The 23,374-nt window shown below is 45.8% G+C and overlaps 1 protein-coding gene across 2 annotated transcripts in view; it reads left to right on the top strand.

The window, feature by feature from the left end:
* Nucleotides 1-23,374, top strand: part of CCDC92 (coiled-coil domain containing 92) — a 30,719-nt gene that overhangs the window by 4,911 nt on the left and 2,434 nt on the right. For both annotated transcript variants that reach the window (XM_044243515.1, XM_044243514.1), the window contains exons 2-3: nt 21,792-21,938; nt 22,520-22,561. In XM_044243515.1, coding sequence (XP_044099450.1) covers nt 21,809-21,938; nt 22,520-22,561 — 172 coding nt within the window. In that variant the 5' untranslated portion in view covers nt 21,792-21,808. The remainder of the gene's footprint in view (nt 1-21,791; nt 21,939-22,519; nt 22,562-23,374) is intronic.

The following is a 23,374-nucleotide window of genomic DNA, read 5'->3' as shown; positions in this document are numbered from 1 at the left end:
TTTTAGAGCTCCTCACCAGAGTCTCTGAGGCCGTCACACAGCTGTCTAAAAGCCTCTTTGTTAACTAGAAAACAGGAGTTTTTGTACTTAATGCAGGTTTCCACACTGGTGAGCAGACTAAGTTACACGTCTTTGCAATTCCTGCCAGTTTATCATTTTATCAGAAATAGCTTTCTGAAGCAAGGAGTGTCTGCTTCTCTGTAGCTCTAAAGGAAGAGGGAATATGTGTACTCCTTCTGTCAAGATTCTCTCTACTAGCTGGATTCTCAGCACTGAGCAGTGGAAGTCCTTCGGTTAGCACCAAACAAAAGAGCAAGCCTGAAATGCTTAAAGCTGACGATAAGGGAGAGGGGGGAAAAAAAACAACAGAGCACTTTTAATAAATGGAATTCGAGTCATATAGTACTCTGCTGCTGCAGTTTCTTTGTTGCCTCTTCGGTGACAGCTACCATGTGATATTAAGACCTGTGTAAGACCCGCTACTTCTGCTCTTCAGATTTCCTTCCCGATCTATTTCTGAATGCACCTGTGCCTTTTCACTGTAGGTAAGAGAGTTTATGAGGCATCCTTTTTAAAAAGCCCCATTTCTTATGTAAAGTTGCTTAAACACTGCTGCTACATACAAATTACAATTCCCTGTATTACTACAGTTCTGCTTTTCCGGAAGTTGCACATTTCGCCTCACAGTGTGTGGCATTATACCCTGAAAGGGCTATCTATTCTGTACACTTAGAGTATTCGTAAAAACACTGGTTCCCCAAGTTACAGTTCCTTCACTGTGTAGCAGAATAACCCAGGATTGCCATATTTTTCTGTTGGCTTCTTATCCAGTGTCCTTGGGGATGAACAAGTGTAGGTGGTTAGTCTCGTGCCAAACCCCGATCAATGAAGAAGACTCTTTTAACCCCTTTCTCTCCACCTGTCATACCTGTCAACCCAAGTGCAAGGCACTGGTTTTATTTCTCCTCCAGTGGCTTGTGGCATGTGGGAGCAGATCCAGGTTTCGTTGTTGTCGTCATTGTTTTTCAAGATTTATTCATCTGAGAGGGAGTATAAGCACATGGGGGGTGGACCGAGGAAGAGAATCTTCAAGCAGACCTCTTCACTGGACTCGGGGCTCGATCCCATGAGCCATGAGGTCATCACCTGAGCCAAAACCAAGAGTTGGAGGTTTAAGCAACTGAGCCACCCAGGCACCCCCAGATGCAGTTTTTAGAAATATTTGTTTTACATTTTGGTGAGAAAGATGGAGAAAGTTGGTTGTTCACTTTTATGTTCCCATAGACAAATATATAGCAGGGGTTATTAGGTATGGTTTATTCCTTTCAAGGAGGGGTCAGACTTTGTCTCCAGCAACAAAGTACCCATCTTTATGCTTTGGTTCAGTCCTGGTGTCCAGACCAGAAAGTTTAGGCAATGAGTTACTTGCTCATTGACCTGCCCTATTGCAATGCCCCAGGGGAGAGGAAAACACAGTCTTGTCTGATAGGGAGAAAGGATTAAGTAAGCCTTCTCAGCCCCTGTGATGGGTTTCAGGTGAACAGTTCATTCCCATCAAGAAAGTGGTCAAGTCCGTTTTTGACAGAAAGAGGTTTATCAGTATAGTGAAGCTGTGGTATTTGGACCTGCTTCAGAGATGAGCAAAGCCAAACCTTGTTGAGGGCAAAGCTGTTTTTTTAGGAGAGAAAATAAAAGTCTAAGATGGAACAAGTAAAGCCAGAGGTGAGGCCTTTTTGAAAACAGGTAGGTGGAGTGTTGTCTGTTGGAGATGTTTTCCGGTCTCATCCGTGGTTGTAGTATGGAACCCAGAGCAGTCTGGACCAGTCATTGGCTCATTCTAGAACACTACACTGAATTCTACCTGCCAGCAGGCTGTAGAGTGGAGTACCTTTCAGAGGAAATTCAGGACACCACAAACATTCCTGTGCAGGTTATCATCCCATGTCAGAAGCTCAGACAGGAAACAGTTTACCTGTTGCTGGGCCTTGGAGGAACACTGAATGCATTGAGAAGTTGTTAAAACGGCTGAGCCAGTGTCTTCCTACCAGGGCTGCCGTTAAGTCCGCGGCACATTAGGGCCAGTAACCCTACAGAACTGCAACTTTTCCCTATGGGAAAGTTGAAATGATAACTCTGGACTGATCAACCCGGATGTTCACCCAGTCACCCAGGCTTCCTGCACCGGCACCTGAAGCACGTGGACACCCCCTTATCAACACTTCCCACTGGGAGAACCCAGCTTCTCCCAGAACACTAACATTATGCCACTGGAGGGTACCTAGAAGTCTTGGGAGCCTGCTCAGTTTTTTAGGTGAAGGTCCCAGATTTTTGTCAGTTAAAACTCTTGTGTTCATAATCCATAGGTAGGACATCTGTCCAGCCACTTCAGTTTCAGCAAAATCCTGCCAGATTATTTCTTTCAATTTCATCTTGATAATTCACTACCTCTTCTGACTCTGGGTGATCCAGTGAAGGCCTTGGTGACTGTATAGGGCATTAGAGTTCTATTTACAGTCTGACCTGTGAATTGTGGTTTCCTGCTATAGACAGACACACTTAATGTGCCAAATCTGGACAGAGAATATTTCAGAAGTCCTTTTTGACAGTCATTATGACAGCCTTTGTATGTGGGTAGCTTCTACATGTGGTGAAATTGCTAAAACATTCACATTAAAACCACTTTCCTCATTTGAATAAAGCTAATTTGAATATATGTTTACAAATGCCACCCCCCCCCAGGGATAGATAAGCCATTCTCTTTCTCTCCCACCCGCTCTACACCCACAATGTGAGCCTGACAAATAGGACAGTGCATATAACGTTGAGCTACAGTGGAAAATTTAGAGCATAGAATTCATGTCTAATCATCCCTAGCATCCTTTTCCATGTGGGTGTCAGGCTAAGGAGCAAGATGAGGAAACTAAGTCCTTTGGAGCTATCAAGGAGCTGTCTGGGGCATGGTCTGGTTGCAAGGACTCCCTGCTAGACTCAAGAGTCCCTTTACTGCAGGCGCCTGGTCTGGGACAGGGACAGCATGGGGAAGAGCTTCCAGAAGGAACTGGTCAGTCTGAAAATGGTGAGTTCTGTTAGATAGGTGTGACCACATTATTCACCGAAAGAAAAATAGCTCTAAAGCAGCCCCCAGTATAGGGTAACATGAGCACCATGAGAAATGAGCTCCTCCCAGAGTGAGGAGCCTCACAATGTTCACAGACTGAGACCACCATTTCATAACCATCCACAGTCAGAATGAGAGTCAGAAAAAAGAGAGAAAGACCAGCGGGACTGCATATTCCAGTGAGGACAATATATTTGTCTTCTGGACGGACTGTGGAAGCAAAAATTGATAAAGATTCTCCTTCAGTGAGAAGAGTTTGCATCAGAGATTAATTTTCTGGTCTGCAGCTGTTAATCTTTTCTCCCCAGTCATCCACAGATTTTTTATTGATTTACTTTAATATACCTGATTCACACAGTCATTCTGAGAAGTTTATCTAAATAATATTTAGAGATTTTAAATTATGGGTTTTAAATGTCATCAGACCTCTCGGATATCCAGAATAACATCACTTGATTTTACCATCTTAATCTGAGCTGTAAGAACAAGTGCTCAAAATGGGGCACCGGAGTAACTCAGTCAGTCGGGTGTCCAACTCTTGGTTTTGACTCAGGTCATCATCTCAGGTCATGATCTTAGGGCTGTGGGAACAGGCCCTGCGTCCAGCTCTGGGCTCAGCTGGGAGTCTGCTTCAGATTCTGTCCTTCTGCCCACTCACCCCTCCCCCTGCCCTGCTGAAATAAAAACTAAACCTTAAAAAAAAAATAAACTACTCAGCAGATGACCCACAGTGGTTGTGAGGCGATAAGGTATGGTTTTTCCCATTTGAATTTTAGTTTCTTTATGTGTCTTTAGTTAAGTGTAGATTGTTAACTAATTACTTCAGTACTCTTCTAGTCCAAATAGAATGAGGGATTTTAGAAAATATAGATAACTCACATTAAAGAATAACGCAATTGTTGACTAAGAATTTGTCAGAGAAATATAGTATCTTAAAACATTACTCAGCTAATGGAAGCGGAGTAACTTTTTTTTCTGAAGATTTTATTTATTTGAGGAAGAGAGCATGAGAGAGAGCAGAGAGCACAAGGGGCAGGGAAGGGCAGAGGGAGAAGCAGACTCCCAGCTGAGCAGGGAGCCCAATGTGGGGCTCTAGCCCAGGACCCTGGGATTATGACTTGAGCCAAAGGCAGACAGTAAACAACTGAGCCACCCAGGGACCTCTAAAGTGGAGTGACTTTATAAGTCACTGTAATAGGTAATATTGTCTAAGATTTTTAAAACATAAATTACATGATTTTCTTAAATTGTAGTTATCATTGCTCGCTAACGTCGAGATTTACCAGCTCTTAAATGATGGTGTGGAAAACCACGAGCTGATAGTAAGGCAAGTGTAAAGGATTTATGAAGTACAATTTAAGTTAGCCTTTGTGCAAAATCCTACTTTTCTGTAAGAATTAATATGTGTGGGGTTGTCAGTCCCTCCCCACTCCAGCAGGCTGGCTCTGTTACAGCAGGATTTGTGTCTGTTTTATTCATTGGGGTATTCAAATGTCCTTCCTTGTGCCTGGCTCAGAGGTACTCAGAGAAAGATGCTTGCTTTATTGAAAGAACGAAGTGGGATGCTTTATGTGACCCCACTGAGGAAAATAGGACCCTCCTTACACCCCAAATTCACAAAACAGTGCATGAGAAAATTTGCCTCAAGAGTACTAAAGGGCACCTGAATAATTTAATTCTCTTATGCAGCCTTCCATGTCGTATTGGAATACTTTCATCCCTTTGTTAATTACAGAGACTTTTTTAAAGAGATAAATAGCTTTTCAATTTGTACCTGTATCTTTAAATTTTATTTCTAAACTGGGATTTTTTTTAAGATTTTACTTATTTGACAGAGAGATCACAAGTAGGCAGAGAGGCAGGCAGAGAGAAAGGGGGAAGCAGGCTCCCTGCTGAGCAAAGCTGGATGCGGGGCTTGATCCTAGGACACCCCCCTCCCCCCGCCCCCCCGAGATCATGACTGGAGCTGAAGGCAAAGGCTTAATCCACTGAGCCACCCAGGCACCCCATAAACTGGAATTCTTATAACCTGATTGTTTTTACTTTGGAAGAGACCTTTTCTAAGTAGAAAACCATTTTGAGATTTACCAGATTTACCACTAATTTCTTTGATTTTTTCCAATACGTTTGTGCAAATAATGAAGTTTAAATTATGGCTCTTTTTTATAAATAGCATTTCCTGGTGATTATGGAGCCTGTTTTTTCATTTTTCCCAGCCTGGAAAGCTTTTCTTAAAGTGCTAGTATGCATAAATTTTAGGGGTTTTGGCATGGCATGGTTTTATAAATTAATTTGGAGTCCTTAAAATCCTTCTAAGATTCATATATACTATTTAATGGTCTTCTTAAAAACAGGAATTCCTTTGCATTCAAGAAATATTAAAGCCTTTAGACATCAAAATTTCCTAGAGATTCATTAACTGTTCTAGATCACAGTACTCCCAAGGAAAGTATATATTGGGTCAATTTTGATATATCCATTTATCATCTCTAAAAATATCACTTTTGTAACCGTAATACTGGAGTCCCTATTTGGGGTTTCAGAAATCTCATATTCGCCCTTTCCACTTCTCAGGTCTTAAGCATTTATAGGAAAAGACATCTTAGACTGTCAGATAAAGGGAGGAACATTATTATATTCTTCTTCTTTTTTTTTAATAGACTTTTATTTGACAGAAAGAGATCCCAAGCAGGCAGAGGGCAGGCAGAGAGAGAGGGAAGCAGGGTCCCTGCTGAGCAGAGAGCCTGACGCAGGGCTCTATCCCAGGACCCTGGGACCATGACCCGAGCCAAAGGCAGAGGCTTTAAAGCCACCCAGGTGCCCCAAGAACATATTCTTGAGCAAATTGGAGTTTACATGCAGCTCTTTTCTTCCAAGCAAAAGAAAGAAAGGCAGTGCGTGTGTTTCTGGCCAGCATAGGGAGGCCGGTAAAGCAGCATCTTCCCTCAGCTGCATCTCACCGGGAGCTTCAGCGGTGGGGGAGAAGCTCTCTCAAACAGCTGCCCTTCCCTCTCGGGTCAGCAGCTGGTTGCAGGGAGAACACCGCGTATGGCTGGAGCTGGTCCCTAAGAGCTCCATCCACCCGCAGCTTACTGGCAAGCCAGGAAACCCAAGGAGAGCGGGGTAAACCTCAAGCAAAAGAGAAAAAAAAGGCCTGCCTCCAATTAGATTGACTCGAGCCCCGGGCTTCTCAGCCACCGTACTGTTTCAGGCTGCATCGTTTTCTGTTGTGAGATCTGTCCTGTGCATTGTAGGCCATTCTGCAGCATGCCTCACCTCCCCCCACTAGATGCCGGACATGCCCCTTACCTGATTGTGACAACCCCGGTGCCCAGACGAGAACCACCGCTCTAACTGGGTCACACTCTCAAGTGGATGGAACACCTTGTGTTCTTCCTTTAATTCCGCCTGCTTACAGTTGTCTCACATCATAACATTCACGCGTGAATTCCGTCCGCTCTTGAAATATGTATGTTGTATGTATGTACGTAGATATGTGTATCTTACATCAGCCACAAAACAATGACTGCATCGATTCTCTACCAAAGAGAAAAAGCTGCTTATGGAGAGCAGGTTAGAGTCAGACTGCAGAGGCGGGCCAGCTCTTCAAGACCGAAGCAGTCACCACTCTTCCCACTCTCTGCAGGTTGAACCGCCCCCAGCAGGGATGCAGCCTCCCCTTTCTACTCCCCATTCTGTTTAGCCATCTGAGTGTGGCACCGATGGTTGATGCGAATGGACACACTCAAAGTCCATCCGAATAAGGATTTTGTCAGTGTCTACATTTATTTTAATCTTCCACAGGAAGAGAGAAATGCCAGGCCCCTCTCTAACCAGGAAACCTTAAAGGTTTCTATATTTTCACATAAGAAATGTCATTTTAAGTTGTATTATTAAAACAAAAAATCACTGGCGCCTGAATGGCTTAACTGACTAGTTAAGCACCTACCTTCGGCTCAGGTCATGATCCCAGGATCCTGGGAATCCATATTGGGCTCTCTGCTCAGTGGGGAGCCTGTTTCCCCCTCTCCCTCTGCCCCTCCACCCTGCTAGCTTTCTCCTACTTTTTCTCGCTCTCTCTCAAATAAATAAAATCTTTAAATAAATCAATAAATTATCAATGAGACAACTAATTAGAAAAGCAAACTTTTCAAAATCAAAAGTTATATTTTAAGTGAATTAGCAACAATCTCTAATGACTAGCTGTCTTTAAATACTTGTTTGGTAGTGAAACAGAAGTATTCATTTCCACACAGGAGAGCGGAGTACAATTGTAGTTCTTTAACAGAACCAGTGTCTTGGAGCGCCTGGGTGACTCAGACAGTTAAGTGTCTGCCTTCAGGTCATGTCATGATCCCAGGGTTCTGGGATCGAGCCCCACATCAGGCTCCCTGCTCCGTGAGAGCCTGCTTCTCCCTCTGCCTGCCACTCCCCCTGCTTGTGTGCATGCGCGCGCGCTCTCGCTCTCTCTCGCAAGCAAATAAAATCTAAAAAAAAAAAAAAAAGAATTAGCTTCTTAACCCAGACACAAAGGAGTGTCTGCTTTACTGCAGCTTCAGGAGGAAAGAAATATTTTTTTATTCTGAGATCTTTTTTTTTTCATGAGCAGCATCCTCAAGTGTAAGCCCTGGACTTCTAGTTAGCATCAAGCAAAAAAATAGGCCTGAGAAGCTTAAAACTTAACATATGGGGAAAGGAAAGGGCAGAAGAGGACTTAGAACAAACGGAACTTGGAGCAAACAATGTTCTGCTTCTGCAAGGCATGCACCAAAGCATTTGTGGGTTGTCACCTTCGTGTGGGACGAGGAGCAGGGCCCCGGGCTAAGGGCGTGGCCATGGAGTCAGCCCAGTTGGGGATGAAGGCCAGCCCTGCCACTCTGCTAGCTGTGACTTCAAGTTATTGAACCTGTCGAAGCTTGTTTGTTAATGTGTAAAATGAGTGTGTAAAAGGGCATAGCTTGGCATGAGGCATTGAAAGCATTCTGTGCAGGTGGTTTCCCCAGAGCAGGAGGATGTGCTGTTAGGCTCTGGCCTTCCATAATCCTGTGCCACCAGACTAAACACTCTTCAGGTTTCGCCTCTGTTGGATAAAACCTCAGTTTTCCCCCATTTTCTTTCTCTTCTTCCAGCTCCATTTTTCTGAGTGGCTTTTAATAAGCAACTGAAATCCAACCCTGGTTTTTCTGTCTAACCTTATTTTCTACCACTCCCCAGAATGTTCTTTCCATGTTCAACTTGGCCTCACTGCTACTCTAAAGACCCCACATTTACCTCACCAGAAGTGCCTTCTCCAGTGTGACCCTGGTCCCTCTTCAAAACAAAACCATTTCTGCCCCAGCAGTCCTGGTCCTCTCAGCACTCACCAGGGGCTCCCACGTGCCTGGCAGTACAGACAGCCCTGGGAATGCTCAGATGACCGGGACCCTGCCTCCCAGGGATGTATACAGCCTCGTGTGGGAGACAGGCAGGTAAATCAGAAAGCACTTTGGGTGCCATGGGAGGCAAACCCTTCCCCTGGCCCCTGTACTTGGCGTATACCTCATGAAGATTTCATTATACTTTGTTCTCTTTGGCTGAGTCTCACAACCCCGCTAGATTGTAGGCATAGGACTGAGTACACAGTGGGTGCCGAGGAGCATATGCTGGCTTGATAGTTAACCTCTAGGCACAGGTTTAAAAGGAGGATGGGTTGCTCGGCCTATTCTAACAGGCCTCGGCAACTTCAAAAGGTAAAAAATAAAACCGATGATGTCCAGCTGCTTGTGCTCACCATAACCTCTTGATGATTCAAGCGGTTCCCGGGCTTTCAGAAGTCCTGTAACAGTACATTTTTGAAATGAGTAGTCCGACAGTAGAAATAAAGAATGGTCCCGTGAATGGAATAAAGTCAGCTTAACAGAGAACTTGCTGCATTGTCCACATTTTTCTCACGTCATGGCCCAGGAAAGCCTCTTCGAAGCTTGACATGAGCATTTCCTCATTTCTGAGTCTCTGACTCCAATGGAAACTTCCTCTGGCGTGAACCAAGCCCTTGATCTGCACGTGGCACAGCCCCATCCTGAGTTCGATGATGTGCACCAAGGATTGACATGGTTGACTTATGACAGAAATAACTTTACCACCTGTAAATAAGCTGCCCCAACAAGATCCCATATGTCACAAACTCATAATATACCGAACACACCCACACTTTCCCTCCCACTGAAATTAAACTTCATTTTTATATGGCCTGATAGTTTTTGGGTCTTTTTATTTGAGACTCCCCAAAGTCATGTGTGAACTGGCTATTCTTCCCTCCTTTGCCTTATTCCCATGCCAGTGGGAGAAATAGTTCAACATCCTCTCACCTCACCAATACAAAATACACAACCTAACAGGGCAGGGTGTCAGACCAGAGATTGGCTGAAAGCACCACTAAAGCACCACAGGGAACCCTTTCCCAAAAGGCCAACTCCAATTGCTAGAGGGAGGCAGTCATTATTCAAGGTGTTGGAGACATAGCAGGGAACAGACAGAAAGGCCCTTGTTCCCATGGAGTTTACATTCTGATAATATAATAGAGGTAAATGACCAAATTGTAGATAGTGATAAATGCTAGGGAGACAAAAAATGGGAGAGTGATGATGATGGCAGCTAAGATAAAACTGTTAAATCATTCTTGCAGTGCAAAGCGAGAACAGACCTGTAATGGTGTCTGGGGGTGCCTGGGAAACTTGTTTGGGTGATTCTCCACACTACAGTCAAATGGTAGCAAGCGCACACTTCAGGCATGGTTCTAAATGCCGCCCAGTGTGGTAGCCCCTGGCCATATGGGGCTATTTAAATTTGAACTAATTCAAATCAGAATAAATGCAAGGGGGTAAAAGTGATTCTCAGACCTACTAACTGCATTTCAAGTGCTCAGTGTGGCCTGTGACCGCTCTCCCAGACAGCAGAGAGTAGACTGAATCACCGACCTAAGTCCTATTGGCTAGCACGTCTTCAGAGGAGCTCATTTCATTTTGTCAAAATGGGTGCTGCCTTCCCATTTCGCAGATGAGGAGAGTGAGGCACAGAAAGCTAGACATAGCTTGTCCAAAGTTGCATGGTTAATACAAGACAGGGCTAGGATTCAAACCATGCCTATGGGGGGTTAATTCGTACCCTGCTATGTCGCCAGGGCCTATAGATGACTAGAGTTCATTTATGCAGTCCACCTTCCACAGGACTGCAGCTGATTGAGGAGCTTACACCTTGGTAAAACCTTGTTGCAGGATGCTTTAAGATTCAGGGAAAAGAAATTCTGAGCCAAGGGCCAGGTCTTCCCTGTCTAAAAATGCAGGCCTATATTAGCACAACTCCCCCCTCAGAAAGAAAGGAGGGAGCTACAAAGCAGCAAGATAATACCAGGCTGGAGTGTGTTCTCCACAGAGCAGACCATCTAAGCTGTCTGTGCCTGTTTTCCAGCACGTGAAGGTGAAAGATAGTTAAGTACCCACCCCACTGGGCTGCGGTAAGGATTCGGTGAGGTGCAGCACTGGGGGGTGCTCAGCACCATGGCCAGCACCTGCTGCGCCAGGCGGGAGGCGCCAGCTTTCACCACCACCATGCCTGCCCCCTTCTGTAATGGCCACTGGGATGGAAAGCTCCACCGTGCACTGTGAACAGCCAGGATGGACACCTTCTCCCGAAGCTGCCATGAGACCTTGTGGTTCCAAACTCTGCACACTGGAAGTGGAGGACAGCACTGGGCAGGCCCAAGGGGGAGAAGATGTCCCCTTTGGAAACAGATTTGTGTTTAGCTCATACACAATACTTGTCAACTGAGGCAAGTGTCTTACTTCTCTGAGCCCTTGTTCCTTAAAAAATGGGCATAATCATACCCATCTTGCATAACAGTTTCAGTAATTAAATAATGATCTACCTATGAGCCTGGTGCATCGACAGCTCATCAATAATAGCCATACTTACAGTGATGAATGATTTTTAGCTTCTCATGACTAAAAAATGTCTTTGAGTATTTTCTTGCCCAGATGGCTTGGACTGACCCAGAGGCTGGGTTAGGGCAGAGACAGAACAACTTGTCATCCAACACCATCACCATTAGCACACTCAACTGCAGTGGCCAAACCCCAGAAGAGCAAGGCAGAGCCAGCTGAAAAGCATCATGGGGCACACACGTAGCAGCTGTCTCCCTGAGGTGGAAGTTACTCCACACACGTCCCCATACCCCCAGTGAGAAAAGTGTCCCCCTTACATGACCTGATGAAAAACAGGAGGAAAAACAAACCCCCCAGGCTCCCAGCTGACCCACAGACTTTAACCAGAGTTGGAGAAACCAGAAGATGCTGAAACACCCAACCAAAGAATTTGGGACTTCAAATGGAAAATCTGGACACACTAAGCCCAAATTGCTCATTTCCAAAGATGTGGATACAGCGAGTGCTCATTAAAATTATCCAGATAAAAGTGGGCCCTGGAAGAGTGCGTCATGAACCAAGATTCTAGTTAACCCCGTCATGGGAGCATGGGTCAGCTACAAGGGAAAACAATAAGAGACAGTTGTACAAATGGAAAAAGTGACAAAAGTGTAAAAGAATCATGACCTTTAAAAGGTCAAGGTCATTAAGAATAAGAGAAAACTGTGCTCCATTCTTTGGAAATTCCTTACAGAACACAGTGATGTTTACTTTCCCCAATTTCTTCTGTGCTCCTCCCACGGCTGATAGCTCATCTGTGAAGTACAGCTGCCCTCCCTCTCATTTTGCTTCTCTTTATTTGTTTTCCTTTATTTCCACTAATGTATTGGTGGCTCATCTATCTAGTATGATCTAGCGTGATCCAAATTAGGTTGCAAAGATGAGCCCGAAGATGGCACGTACAGCACCTGGCAGCCCCCTTGAGCCCATCAGCTACATCTGGCTCTCAGCATTGCCTGTTGAAGTGACAGACCTCCGTGGATCCATGTTTCATGAAGAGTTTTCCTCCTCTCTGGAACCTTGGGAAGCATGGGATCCTTGGAGTTCTCTTGTGCGCTGACATAATAAAGACTCATTGTGAGCAGAAAGAACTTTACGGGAGTCAGCCTGAAATGCTACCAGTAAATGTGCCTCATTCACTCTGCACAGACAGGAAGCTCACCGAAAGGAAACTGCAGGAACTGAGTAATCTCAGGTCAAGACTGTCAGATCAGAGGATGGAGAGTCAAAGGGTCACACGGCCGTAGGTGGACATGCTGAAACCATTCAAAAAAAGTGATAGGAGATGAAGATCTAGGTAAATGCCTCCTTAAAAGACTAAGTTTATCTTCTTTTCAAATTACTGGTATTCAAGCTATGTTATTCATAAAAATAAGTGTCCAATAAAAACAAATATTTTACTAGTGATCATCAGAGGATATGTAATTACTGAAATTAAGTGCCTGGCCACTGTGACCTTGGTTATTGAATTGACTATTGTTAGACCATTTTAATAATTTTGAAGATCTCTACTGTTTTCCCTGTTTAAACTCTTCTGAAATAATTAGTGCAGACTGATTTTGCAGAAGGGCAAGTCAAAGGAGGTGAATTGTTTTGGCTCAGTTGCCGAGCTAAATTACGAAGCTGTCTGAGATGACGCAGGGCGACTGGGAAGAGCTCACCCACCTAAATCACAAGGATAAGGTCTCTTTTCTCTGTAAGTGATCATCTTCCCAGACACCCCGTAGGGGTTTAGCTAAGTATGTCCCATTATCACTAATGAAACTATTGACTGTTCTGCCTTTTGTAAGCAATAAAGGAAAAGTTTAAAAAAAAAAAAAGCTAAATTGAAGTGCATAGAGCTTCAGTTAGTAATACCTTTCTTTCCTTGAAATCTACACTGTAATTAGGCAGGTCCACAAGATGGATAAAGGAAGCCCTATCAGTTAAATCAGTTGAAATGGTTCATCTGTTTGGCAGAGCATATCGAGAGATATTTTTAAAGCAAGTGAACACATCTTCTCAGCCTAGGACATACAATTTAGATTGTGATCATCAAGTGCTAAGATTTAAGTAGAATCTCCTATTTCATTATGGTGAAAAGGCAGTTCTGCATTTGGGTCACTACATCTTTTAGGTTACCTACTAGTAGACAATTAAAATCTGAAGTAATCACAGTCAGTGTAGAAATGGAAACACTAATCAGATATGACCTGCTTATTTTCCCTTCCATTTAAAGGAAAATATCACTGGATAGAACTGTATTTGTGGTAAGTGGGAGACTTATATTTCCCTAAATTATTGTCTCAGGACCATCTTGGTAAATGACAAGCTTACTAGAAGTTTGCAAGTGGCGTTGCTATTGAGTTGTGAATGTTTTCATCTCTAGCCTCTGAAATGAGGTTACCGGGGTTGTCCCCAGAGGGCCGTCATCCTGGATGCTGTGTGGAAGGACAGGAGGAGGACCACAGGGAGAGTGGAAAGGGCCAAGTGGAGCCACCACTTGGCTATCTCTTTCCCTGGAGGTGACTTCTCTTTAAGACTTTTCTCTTTGAAGCAAAAAGTGCTGAGCTGAGTCTCTACTGGTATTATGTCTGGACATCGACCCCCACCCGCCCACCCCTAACCAGGAGATGGGGGGTGCTGGTGCTGATGTGTCTGCCACATGGTGTGGGCATTCTGGCTATTAAGTAGCCCAGTGTTCTTGGAGGCCCAGGGCACTCCCAGAAGGTACCATGTGATTTTAGGCCGTGGAGCTCATGCATCTGCCCACCTTGGCCTGCACTGCCCACTTAGAAACACTCTTAGACAATCTGAAACACAGACTGAGATGTTTTCATGTGGAGGGGCTGAGAACCTACCAGTGTGTAGACACCTGACATAGTTTTTAAATAGAAGCCAAACAGAAACTCTTCAAGTATGAGATAATCAGACTGCAGAGAAACTTGGTTAATAAATCCATCATGGAGGCCCCTGGTGACTGCAGACTTCGCAGACAGCCACGTATCACATTCCCGTGTCTAATTGCCAATCTCTCTAATCACATCTATTACCACTTTAATGTTAGGCTGCACGTGCTTTCAGGAGGAAATGGCTGTCAGTGTCTAAAGAATCGTTGATGGGCCTTGTACTTTATGATGGATAATGTCAGAGGATTACAAGAATGCATAATGCATGGGAGCAGGGATGTACTCAAGTGCACATGGTGGTGATCATTGCATGTCTCGGGGAGACCCAAATTGTTGCTTTTGTAAAAATGGCCTTCCCGTTAATTATTCTTGGTTCTGGTAAACAATTCAAGTGACCCAAGACTATCCTAGAACAAGATAATTAAAAACATGATGCTGCTTTGCTAGTGGATAGTTGATGATTATCTTTTTTTGAGAGAGATCACTTTTTAATTTTTTTCTGACTATAATACATATTCATCATTTAAGCACCTTTAGGGAGTATCAAAATAGAATTTTTAAGAAGTAAAATCATCCACAATCCACCATCTAAAGATAAATGCTTTTAACACTTTGTTGTGTATCCTTCTAGATGTTGTCTCCATTTATATAGGCAAAAATATGACATTAAATATGCAACTTTTATATACTTTCTTGACTTACCCTGTCATAGACTATTTCCTTGATGGTAAATACATACCTACATGACCATTTGTGATGATCTCAGAGTTTGCATGCTATGCTAAACTCTTATCAGCAGACATTCAGATTACTTTGTGAGATGGTATCTTGCAAAAAAAAAGAAAAAAACAGAAGATGTTTTTCTTTTTTTTTTTTTTTCTTTCTTTCTATTGGAGTTTTCCTCTTTTAGCTTTTGGGGACATACCTATTTTAAAAAGATGTGCCACCTACCTAGCCAGAGACACTCCATCATCTCCATCTGCTCTGCCCCTCATGCTTACGCTTTCTCTCAAATAAATTTTTAAAATTTATTTATTTTATTTTTTTTAAGATTTTATTTATTTATTTGAGAGAGAGCACATATACAAGTAAGGGAAGTGGCAGGCAGAGGGAGGGGGGGAAGCAGGAACCTGATGCAAGGCTCAAGCCCAGGATCCTAGGATTATGACCTGAGCCAAAGGCGGGACATTCAACTGATTGGGCCACCCAGGCAACCCTAAATAAAACTTTTAAAAATCTGATTCTCTAAGAATGATTAGCAAAGATTTTTCATCATTTTCAAGAACAATTGCATCTTTTGTTTTCAACATTTTTTTGCTTCTGGTTTGTTTTTGTTTTTGTTTTCTTTTTTTTTTCATTAGAGAGAAACTATGAGTGGAGGAAGGGGAGAGGGAGAGAGAATCCCAAGCAGACTCCACACCAAGTAAAGAGCCCAGTGTAGGGCTCTATCTCATGACCCCAAGGTCATGACCTGAGCGGAAATCAAGAGTTGGACGCCCAAATGACTGAGACACCAAGGTGCCCCTTTTTGCTTACACTTTGTCAAGGTATTCATTCTCTTTACCAGAATATTTCTGGAGTGGTCATTGAATGCTTACATACCCTGGCAATGATGTCCTAATTCTTGGGGATTCTTAAAAGTTGAATTTCTTAAATACATGTGCAAGTGGAAATAGGTCCTACAACTTAAAACGGTTTTTTACCTAGGACTGTTGTGAATTCAGAATAATGTCAGTATTCATTTTCAGAGACAGTTAAGTTTTCTTTCCTAAAAGCAGGTATTTTGGATTGAGAGTTGATGGCCTAATTAGTCTTGGACCTTTTTTAGCTTCTTGTAGAGCATTTCAGATTGTTTCTAAGTGAGAAGCAGGCTTTACAGTCCCTGAGGGCACCTTGCTCTGCCTCTTCATTCTCTGCCCACATGCTTCTCTCCAGTGCAAATGGAAGATAAAGGCCAGCAGAAAATGCTTCTGTTTCCTTCTATGTCTCTCTCTTTAGAGGTAACTAGAATTTCTTCGCTTGCTCATTTCCATACTTAGATGATGTTTTGGAAATACTGGAAGGTAGGACTCACTAAGCAACTTGGGGGTATGTTTGCATAACTGTGGGCCAGCATTTACATGAAAACAACATAGCTAACATTTATAACATTTACAGCTCACACTGAGTTACAGCTAACTGCACCTTCTGCACCCGGACACTGTATGTGGCTGCAGTTTGCTCTTGGAACAACTCTGTGAGTTAGTTGTTTAGGTGACAAGATGGGGTTCAGATTTAATCCCGGTGAGCCTCCTCAAGAGCTTGTCTGTTCTGGTCTTGTCTATCTCCCCGTGTTGAGCAAGTTGTCTTTGGGCCTCGGCTTCTTAATATCTTGAAATAAAGGGGGGTTGGAATAGCTAACTGATTTTGAAGGTTTTCTCACCCGCAACTGTTTGAGTCCAGGAAATCTGCCTTAAAAAATCACTTCTCTGCTAGAACTCCGCTCACACTGAATGTCTAAACTTGCTGCCTTTGTCCCTGGCCAACCTCCGTTTTCTCCATGGCAATGCCTACACTCTAGGACCTGTAGGAGGGTGGCACACAGAGTCCCCAGGAGAAGGCCACAGAGGTCCTTGTCACAGAACACTGGGACACCACGGCTTGCTCAGGGCCAGGCGGTTCCCATCAGGTCACAGGCCTTGCCAAAGGCGCAGAGAGGGCAGCAGGATGGACTGCAGCTGTTCTGATCACTCGTGGCTTGAGGGAACCTAACGTGATTGGGTTATAACTTATTCATGACTAGAATCTAAAATAGCTTCTTATAACTAATTCACAGCTACCATGTGAGTGCTAGTGTGCTATTTTTTCAGATTCTAAAATTATTACCCTGGTTCCACAGGCTTTGTGTTAGAGAAAAGATAAGTCTGCTTTTGATTGCCCAGGAACAAAGAAGTTTCCCATTTTAAATGGTGGGACCCTTTCCCATCAAAAATACTCCATTGCTTTAGTCTAAGAAATGTGGTAAAGCACACTTTAAAATATTGCTTCTGGCGTGTCAAGGAGTTGGCGATGAGGTCATGTTCAAATCAGTACTGCTGTAGTGATTTTTTATTAATGTGTGTAATTCTTGTGAAGACCTCCACTTGGCAACATAGGAAGCATTGTAAAATTATCTGAAGCCGGCTGGTAACGCGTGAGTTCAGATATGAAGGAAGAATGGAAGTTCATTAGGCAAGAGGGTAGGAGGTGGTTTGCAGGGAGAATTTCACATGGAGAGAACAAGGCATGCAAAGGCCCTGTGTTGAGGGAGGGGTGTGGCAGATGAGGTGGGGGAGGACAGCGGTTTCAATGGAGGCCCTGGCGGGGGCGGGGGGGGGCAGTAATGTGGAGGGAGGCTAGGGAGGGCAAGCGGAGCAGGCGGGGCCTCCGGGATGCATCACAGGGATGCGACATGGTCAGAGCTGTGTTTGCAGATGAAAATGTAGGCAAGATCTGCGTGTGTGTTCAGGAGGGATGTTGAGGAAAAAGGTATATGTTTAAAAGGGGGCGAAAGCGAGTCTGGCTTTTGTTCTTCCCCATCAAAGCACCAGAGCTGCTCCGGGCAGCGGGGCAGAGGTGTGGCCTTTTGACCCCACACAGACTCATTGCTGAGTTAGCCCCAGACAACGACAGGGAGTGTGGCCCTGGCTTTCAGGCTGGGCACCCTCCTAGACCCCAAAGACCAGGACACATGCGATGCTATGTGTGCCCTAATATTTCTCCTCAAGCTAGCTTAGTGGCTTCATAAAGCGTCCTGCTAGGCCCAGAGTGCCCCGCCCTCAGCCAGCTTCCTAGACAACTGGTGAGACTTTTTGCCACACTGACTGGTGAGCAGTGCCCTTCAGTCATTGTCTGTCTAAGCTGGAGTGAAGAGAGCCCATGGATCCTGCCCCTGTGAGCAGTGCCGTGTAGGCCGTCACGTTTGTCCGGGCCTGGTGCGGCTGGAGGGCACCGTGCTCCCTTGCCGAGTGGCCACCGTGAGGTGCCCTGCTTATTCCCCACGCCGGGTGAGAGCATTGGAGATGTGATGCAGACGTTTGGAAAAGCATCTGGATTCCTGCATGGAATTGAGACCTCCCCCGGCCTTCAGGATTCTCACCCACAGAGCCTGAGGACCCAGAGAAGCTGCGAGGCTCAGATGCAGCATTCCCTGATTGATGAGTTCCCTCGTTGGGGATATTCCTGTTTCTCCTCGGGGGAGTATTGCAAGAACAAATGACGTAAGTGGTAGGAGAGCGCTTGGTGCGTGTACAAGTGGAGATGGCCCATAAATAAAATTACCGTGTCATCGTTTATACATTAATGCCCTGAAAGAGAGGAAAGAACATTACTTGTGAGTTTGGATGAGCATTGGACACGAGCTCCTGACAGGCCATTTGTCCTCGTGCTGCCACAGAGCAGCCTCGAGGAGGTCGGGGCCAACATCTCTCCAAGGACCTTCATTAAAAGCACATTATCACCAGGAGACTGTGTTAACATCCCTCCCCACGCTGGGAGGCGGTCTTGGCCAGGTCTCCAAAACCCCTCTCTAGAATTTGGAATAGCAAGCCTTTGTCAAACATTAATTTTTCCAACATGAGGAGTGAATCGCCAATTAACAGAAATTAACTACCTAATGAATTTGCCACAGGAAAAACATCCGTGTGTGGCTTAACCTCCAAATCGTGGTCACAGTAGCCTGCTCAGTGGTCTCCCTTCAGGATACCGTGTCTGCTGCCTCGGCCCGAGAACCCTGGCCAAGCCATGTATGCCGTGGGTGGGGGTCCTGCCCTCTGGTTGCCACCATGGCCAGGCCCTGGAATGCTAGTCACTTGGAAGCGTCTCTGAGAGGAGAGGAGGACAGTGTCCAAGCTGCGCTGCCTTTGGCCAAGCCAGTAACTATGAAATTGCTGACACCTCCCAGCGATGCTTAGAAACAAAATTGGATTGCCTCGAGACAAAAAGCCGCAATACAAAGAACCCACAATTTGTAGCATATGCCCTTTTGACACAGAAAGTGCGGTGTTGTACAAGCCGTGCTCTGGGAGCGTTGCCCTCCATTACTGGTCGACACACCGTCGAGAAGGGATGAATGCCTTTACTCAAGCAGGATGTATTATTCATGGGTAGTAGACGCCCTGCATTTTTACCTTCATCCATCACACTGACCCTTTCATGGGTGAGCCACAAATTCTCCTTCGTGTCTCTGACTCCCAGAGTGTCTTAGAAATTCTGAATTAAGCCTCTCAGGACCACCTTCATTTCTTCCTCCAAATTAGCCACATCTCCCAGCTGTGTCTCTGTGGTCTAAACGGGAGGCTTCTGTAGCTTCATTCTTGCCAATTTACTGGAAGGATGAGGTCATGACCGTGATTGCATGTCACAAGAGCTAAGAATAAGAAATTGGAAGCATCACTTTCTTTTAAGCTATAGCAACCTTGTCATCAGGAAGTCAGTGATATTGTCAGTCTTTTGAGCAGATGGAAGAGAATTGAGTAGCTTGGATACCATTAGGAGACTTGACTCGCTTCCTCGGGTGTAAGTGGGCCTGCACTGTTGCTGTGTATCCAACAGCTAGAGGGATCCCCGCCCAGATAGCATCTCCTCACTTGGGCCTGTTACGTTAGCACAGAGTGCGGAGAAGGGGAGGGCACCAGTCAAGTGAGGTGCTGCGGGGTTGACAACGCCTGTCCTCCTGCTGTCAGGGCCTTAGGTGGAGTCGCCATGGCTCCCTTGCCAGCTCTGCACCTTATAGACTCCTAGTCTTTCCGTTCACCTTGTGTTTCTCTCCAGACGTCTGCGCATGACAATGGGAAGCTTCAAGGGCACGTTCTTATTTCTGTGCTTATTTCTGGTGAACTAATATATTACAGATTAATTATAATTCCAAGCTGCTGATCCACTGAGGCAAGTAGAATGTGAATGCTTCTTTAAATCCGATTTAAATTCGTTACAAGTAAAACGTAGTAGCACACTGTGATTAGAACAGGGTGGCTGCTGAGGTCCCGTTTTTACTCCCCTCCTGGCCCCTTATGGTAGATTATGGGCACATCTCTTCTTGTATGACTGGTGCTGGACAAAACTGTTTTGAAATGTTAATGTTCCCCATTTTCTTTGACCAAGGCCTGTCTATAAAGTTATCATCAAGCAGGAAGCCAGAGGGGGCTCCTTCCCACAGGAGCACGCCTGCCAGCCCACCCGCACCCCTGGGCATGGCTGGCTCCTGCATGAAGGTCAGCGTCCCGCTCTTGGATTATGCACTGGCCGGGCAGCATCGGCTCTCCAGAGCCCTGGTCCCGGGTGGAAGTCCCTGCCTGGCCCAGGGCCTGGAAAGGAGCACCTGCACTTGTAGCAAACACAAGCCTTCGGGGTGGAAACTGGAAGGCTGCTCCCCACTCCTCATGGAAAAGCTCTTTCTGATGGGAACTCTACCCTGGCCTCAGCTGCAGCTTGAAGTTGAGTTAGAGAGAGGCCTGGGAAATCTCATCTCTGCTCCCTAGAAGCCATCACTGTAATTTGCCTAGCCAGTTCCCTCTTGTTGGATTCTGTTTCTGACTCAACGGCACTGTAACGACCATGGTCACAGCTACCTCTTTTCACACAAAAGTAAATCTTTTCCTTCGGTCAGTTCCAGGAAGTAGAATCGTGAAGTCAGAGGGATGATACACTCCCAGGCTCTAGATGCACTGCCAGATTGCACCCCCACCCCGCCCTGGATGAGGGGAAGTGGCTAACACTGCCAGTGGTCGCTGGGCTGTGCCCCTCGGCTGCCGGGCATGTCCTTTTGTAGCTCTCTACCTGTTCCTTTTACCCTCCCTCTCAGGCTTGCCTGTCACACTGTTTCCTCCTTAACTTTACTTTGGAGTGAGGCCTGTGCCCTGAGGAGATGGCAGGAAGCTTTTCCGTGTAAGTGAAGATGCGTGTCCAGTTATGAACTTTTCTTAGCTCCAGAGCTGGAGTTGCAACTGTGTCACTGACCTTACAAATCACAGTGACTGGTGTCACCCAGTGGGGTAACAGTACCTGGGCGTGTGGTCATCTCCAGAGCCAGCCACATACTGGAAGCCCTTTGAGAAGTGGTATTCCTCTGGGAGGACTCTTTGGCATAGCAAATGAGGAAAACTGCACTCTGAGGTTCTGTATTTGCACGAATAATTTATAAGCAAATAATGCACATTTCGTCCTTTGCCATTTTTCAGTGCTGTGCAAGGCGTCTTGAATTTCTTTGGTAGCTTTTCCAGAAAGACCAATTGGCTTCACATTTCTCGAATTACAGTAAAGGCAGAGAATCTGAGACCCTGGGAGAGCAGCTGATGACTGATGACTGAAGCCACCATGGGCAGGGAGGCAGGGTTTGGGGACAGACTCCAGATTCCCATAGTCGCCACACGGCCCTTTCCCAAAGAAAGATATTGGACTCCTCTCAGCTCTGTGAAATCCAGGGACTTCCTTCTAGAACTCTCCCTGCCTCTCCCTCCTCCTCCTTGCTTTGGCCAGCTCCCAATACCATTTTGAGGAAACATTCGCCCCGTTGCCCAGGTGCCCAGTTTTCCTGTGAGGAAGCTGTCCGTGTGTACTTTTTCAGAGAAATCTTTGGCAGTCTAGCAGTTTTGCTCACAGTCTGTTGGATGTTGTGTGGCATTGGAAAGGCTAGGATTTAGAATCCGGGCACCCAGGTCTGATGTATCCCTTCGGCCTCCAAAGCCAGACCTCACACTGCCTGCAACCTCCTCAAAGCCAAGGAGGGCAGGCGAAAGGCGGCGCCCTCCTCCGGCCTTCTACCCACAACCCTCATTGTCAGACAGCCACCAGGGTCTGTGTTTCCCGCAGGTCATCTGGATGTCAGCATGGCAGCCACAAACCTGGAGAACCAGTTGCACAGCGCCCAGAAGAACCTCCTCTTCCTTCAGCGGGAGCATGCCAGCACCCTTAAGGGGCTGCATGCCGAGATCAGGCGACTGCAGCAACACTGCACAGGTACCGGGCCCCACGCCACCCCCTGGAGCAGGGCCCTAGGCCTGCCCAGGGCTGCAGAGCAAAGCAGGACGTGTTGTCAGGACTGTCTGAGACAGCAGCCAGCTCAGAAGCTGTGCCAGGCTCACTCAGGAGTGGGGCAGAAAGGGGTTTCACTTGTCTCTGACCTCGTTAAGCACCCCCATTCCTGGAGTCTCTCTCAACGTCTTCCCTTATCCCCTGCCCAACCGACAAGCGTCAAGCGTAAAGCTGCAAAGTCATTTCTTGGCATACTGAGGGTTTAGAAGATCAAAATGCAACGGTTAGGATTTACAATGTACTTTGGAACCGATCGCCGAAGTGTAACACACAGAGCAAGCTGCTTGCTAACTGGATGCCAGGGAGTGGCTTGGGGAAGGTGGGTCTCTCTGAGCTCTAGGAAGGACAGTGGCCACTAATGGCTCTGCCATTCACACGCCTGCCACTAATGCTGCCAAATCCTGCTCTGTCTGGGCAGGATTTGCAGGCTAATTGTGGGAATTGGTTCTGCATTTTCAGTGCTGAGGAATGCTTTACAAAATTAACATATATGGTTTCCTTTCTAGATTTAACATATGAGCTGACACTCAAAAGTTCGGACCAGACAGGTAAGAACTTCTTCCCCAAAAGTGAACGGTGGCATCATTTCTGGTTCTGGCACATGTTGGTGCCATTTGTTCACCAGCTATACATTTAGAAGAAAGTACATCTGCTGGGAAGTGTTGCACGTGTGACCAGAGTTTTCTAAGAAAAAATAGGAAGGAAGTTTAGAGCCTGAGATGTTATGACGGCCTGTCAGTGGAGTGGGAGGGAGGAGGGGTTTATTTTCTTTTGGTGGACACATATATTTGGAATGTCTTTTCTTGACTTTGATTTTTCTCCAGCAAACATCTTCCTTCTCTAATCAATACATTAATGTAATTTAAACCGGAAAGAGGAGAAGGAAAAGGAGCAGGATCCCACCTCTTCTGTTCCTTGAGCCTCACCCAGGGCCTGGCACAGAGTAGGTGCTCCCGACACACTTGTTGAGGGACCAAATGACCAGATCGTCCCCAAAGGACTATGAATACCTTTCTCTAGACTGCAGTCCCAGAAATGCTTCCCCTCAACCCGAATCCTCAGGGACTCCCAAAGGTAATAGCCTGATGGCAGCTGGGGCAGAGGAGATAGAACAGGGGCCCCTGTGGGCGATGACAATTAGTTGCTCCCTGGAACTGACTTGGGATTCGAAAAATGCAGAATCCACACTGGAGTCAAGATGCCTTTTCCTAAATAGGCCACACTCCAGAGGCATCTCCCCTCCCCAGGACTGGAAATCACTGCTTTACCTTAGTGGAGGCAGAGCCTACACGTCTGGGGGCACTGGGGGGAGATACAGGCTCCTGGACCCCCACCCCTGGAGGTTCTGATTCCAAGGCTCA

This window comes from Neovison vison, chromosome 3 (assembly GCF_020171115.1).
Source record: "Neovison vison isolate M4711 chromosome 3, ASM_NN_V1, whole genome shotgun sequence".
Lineage (NCBI taxonomy): Eukaryota > Metazoa > Chordata > Mammalia > Carnivora > Mustelidae > Neogale > Neogale vison.
The sequence above is the reverse complement of the archived record's forward strand: the minus strand, read 5'-3'. Positions and strand labels throughout refer to the sequence as shown.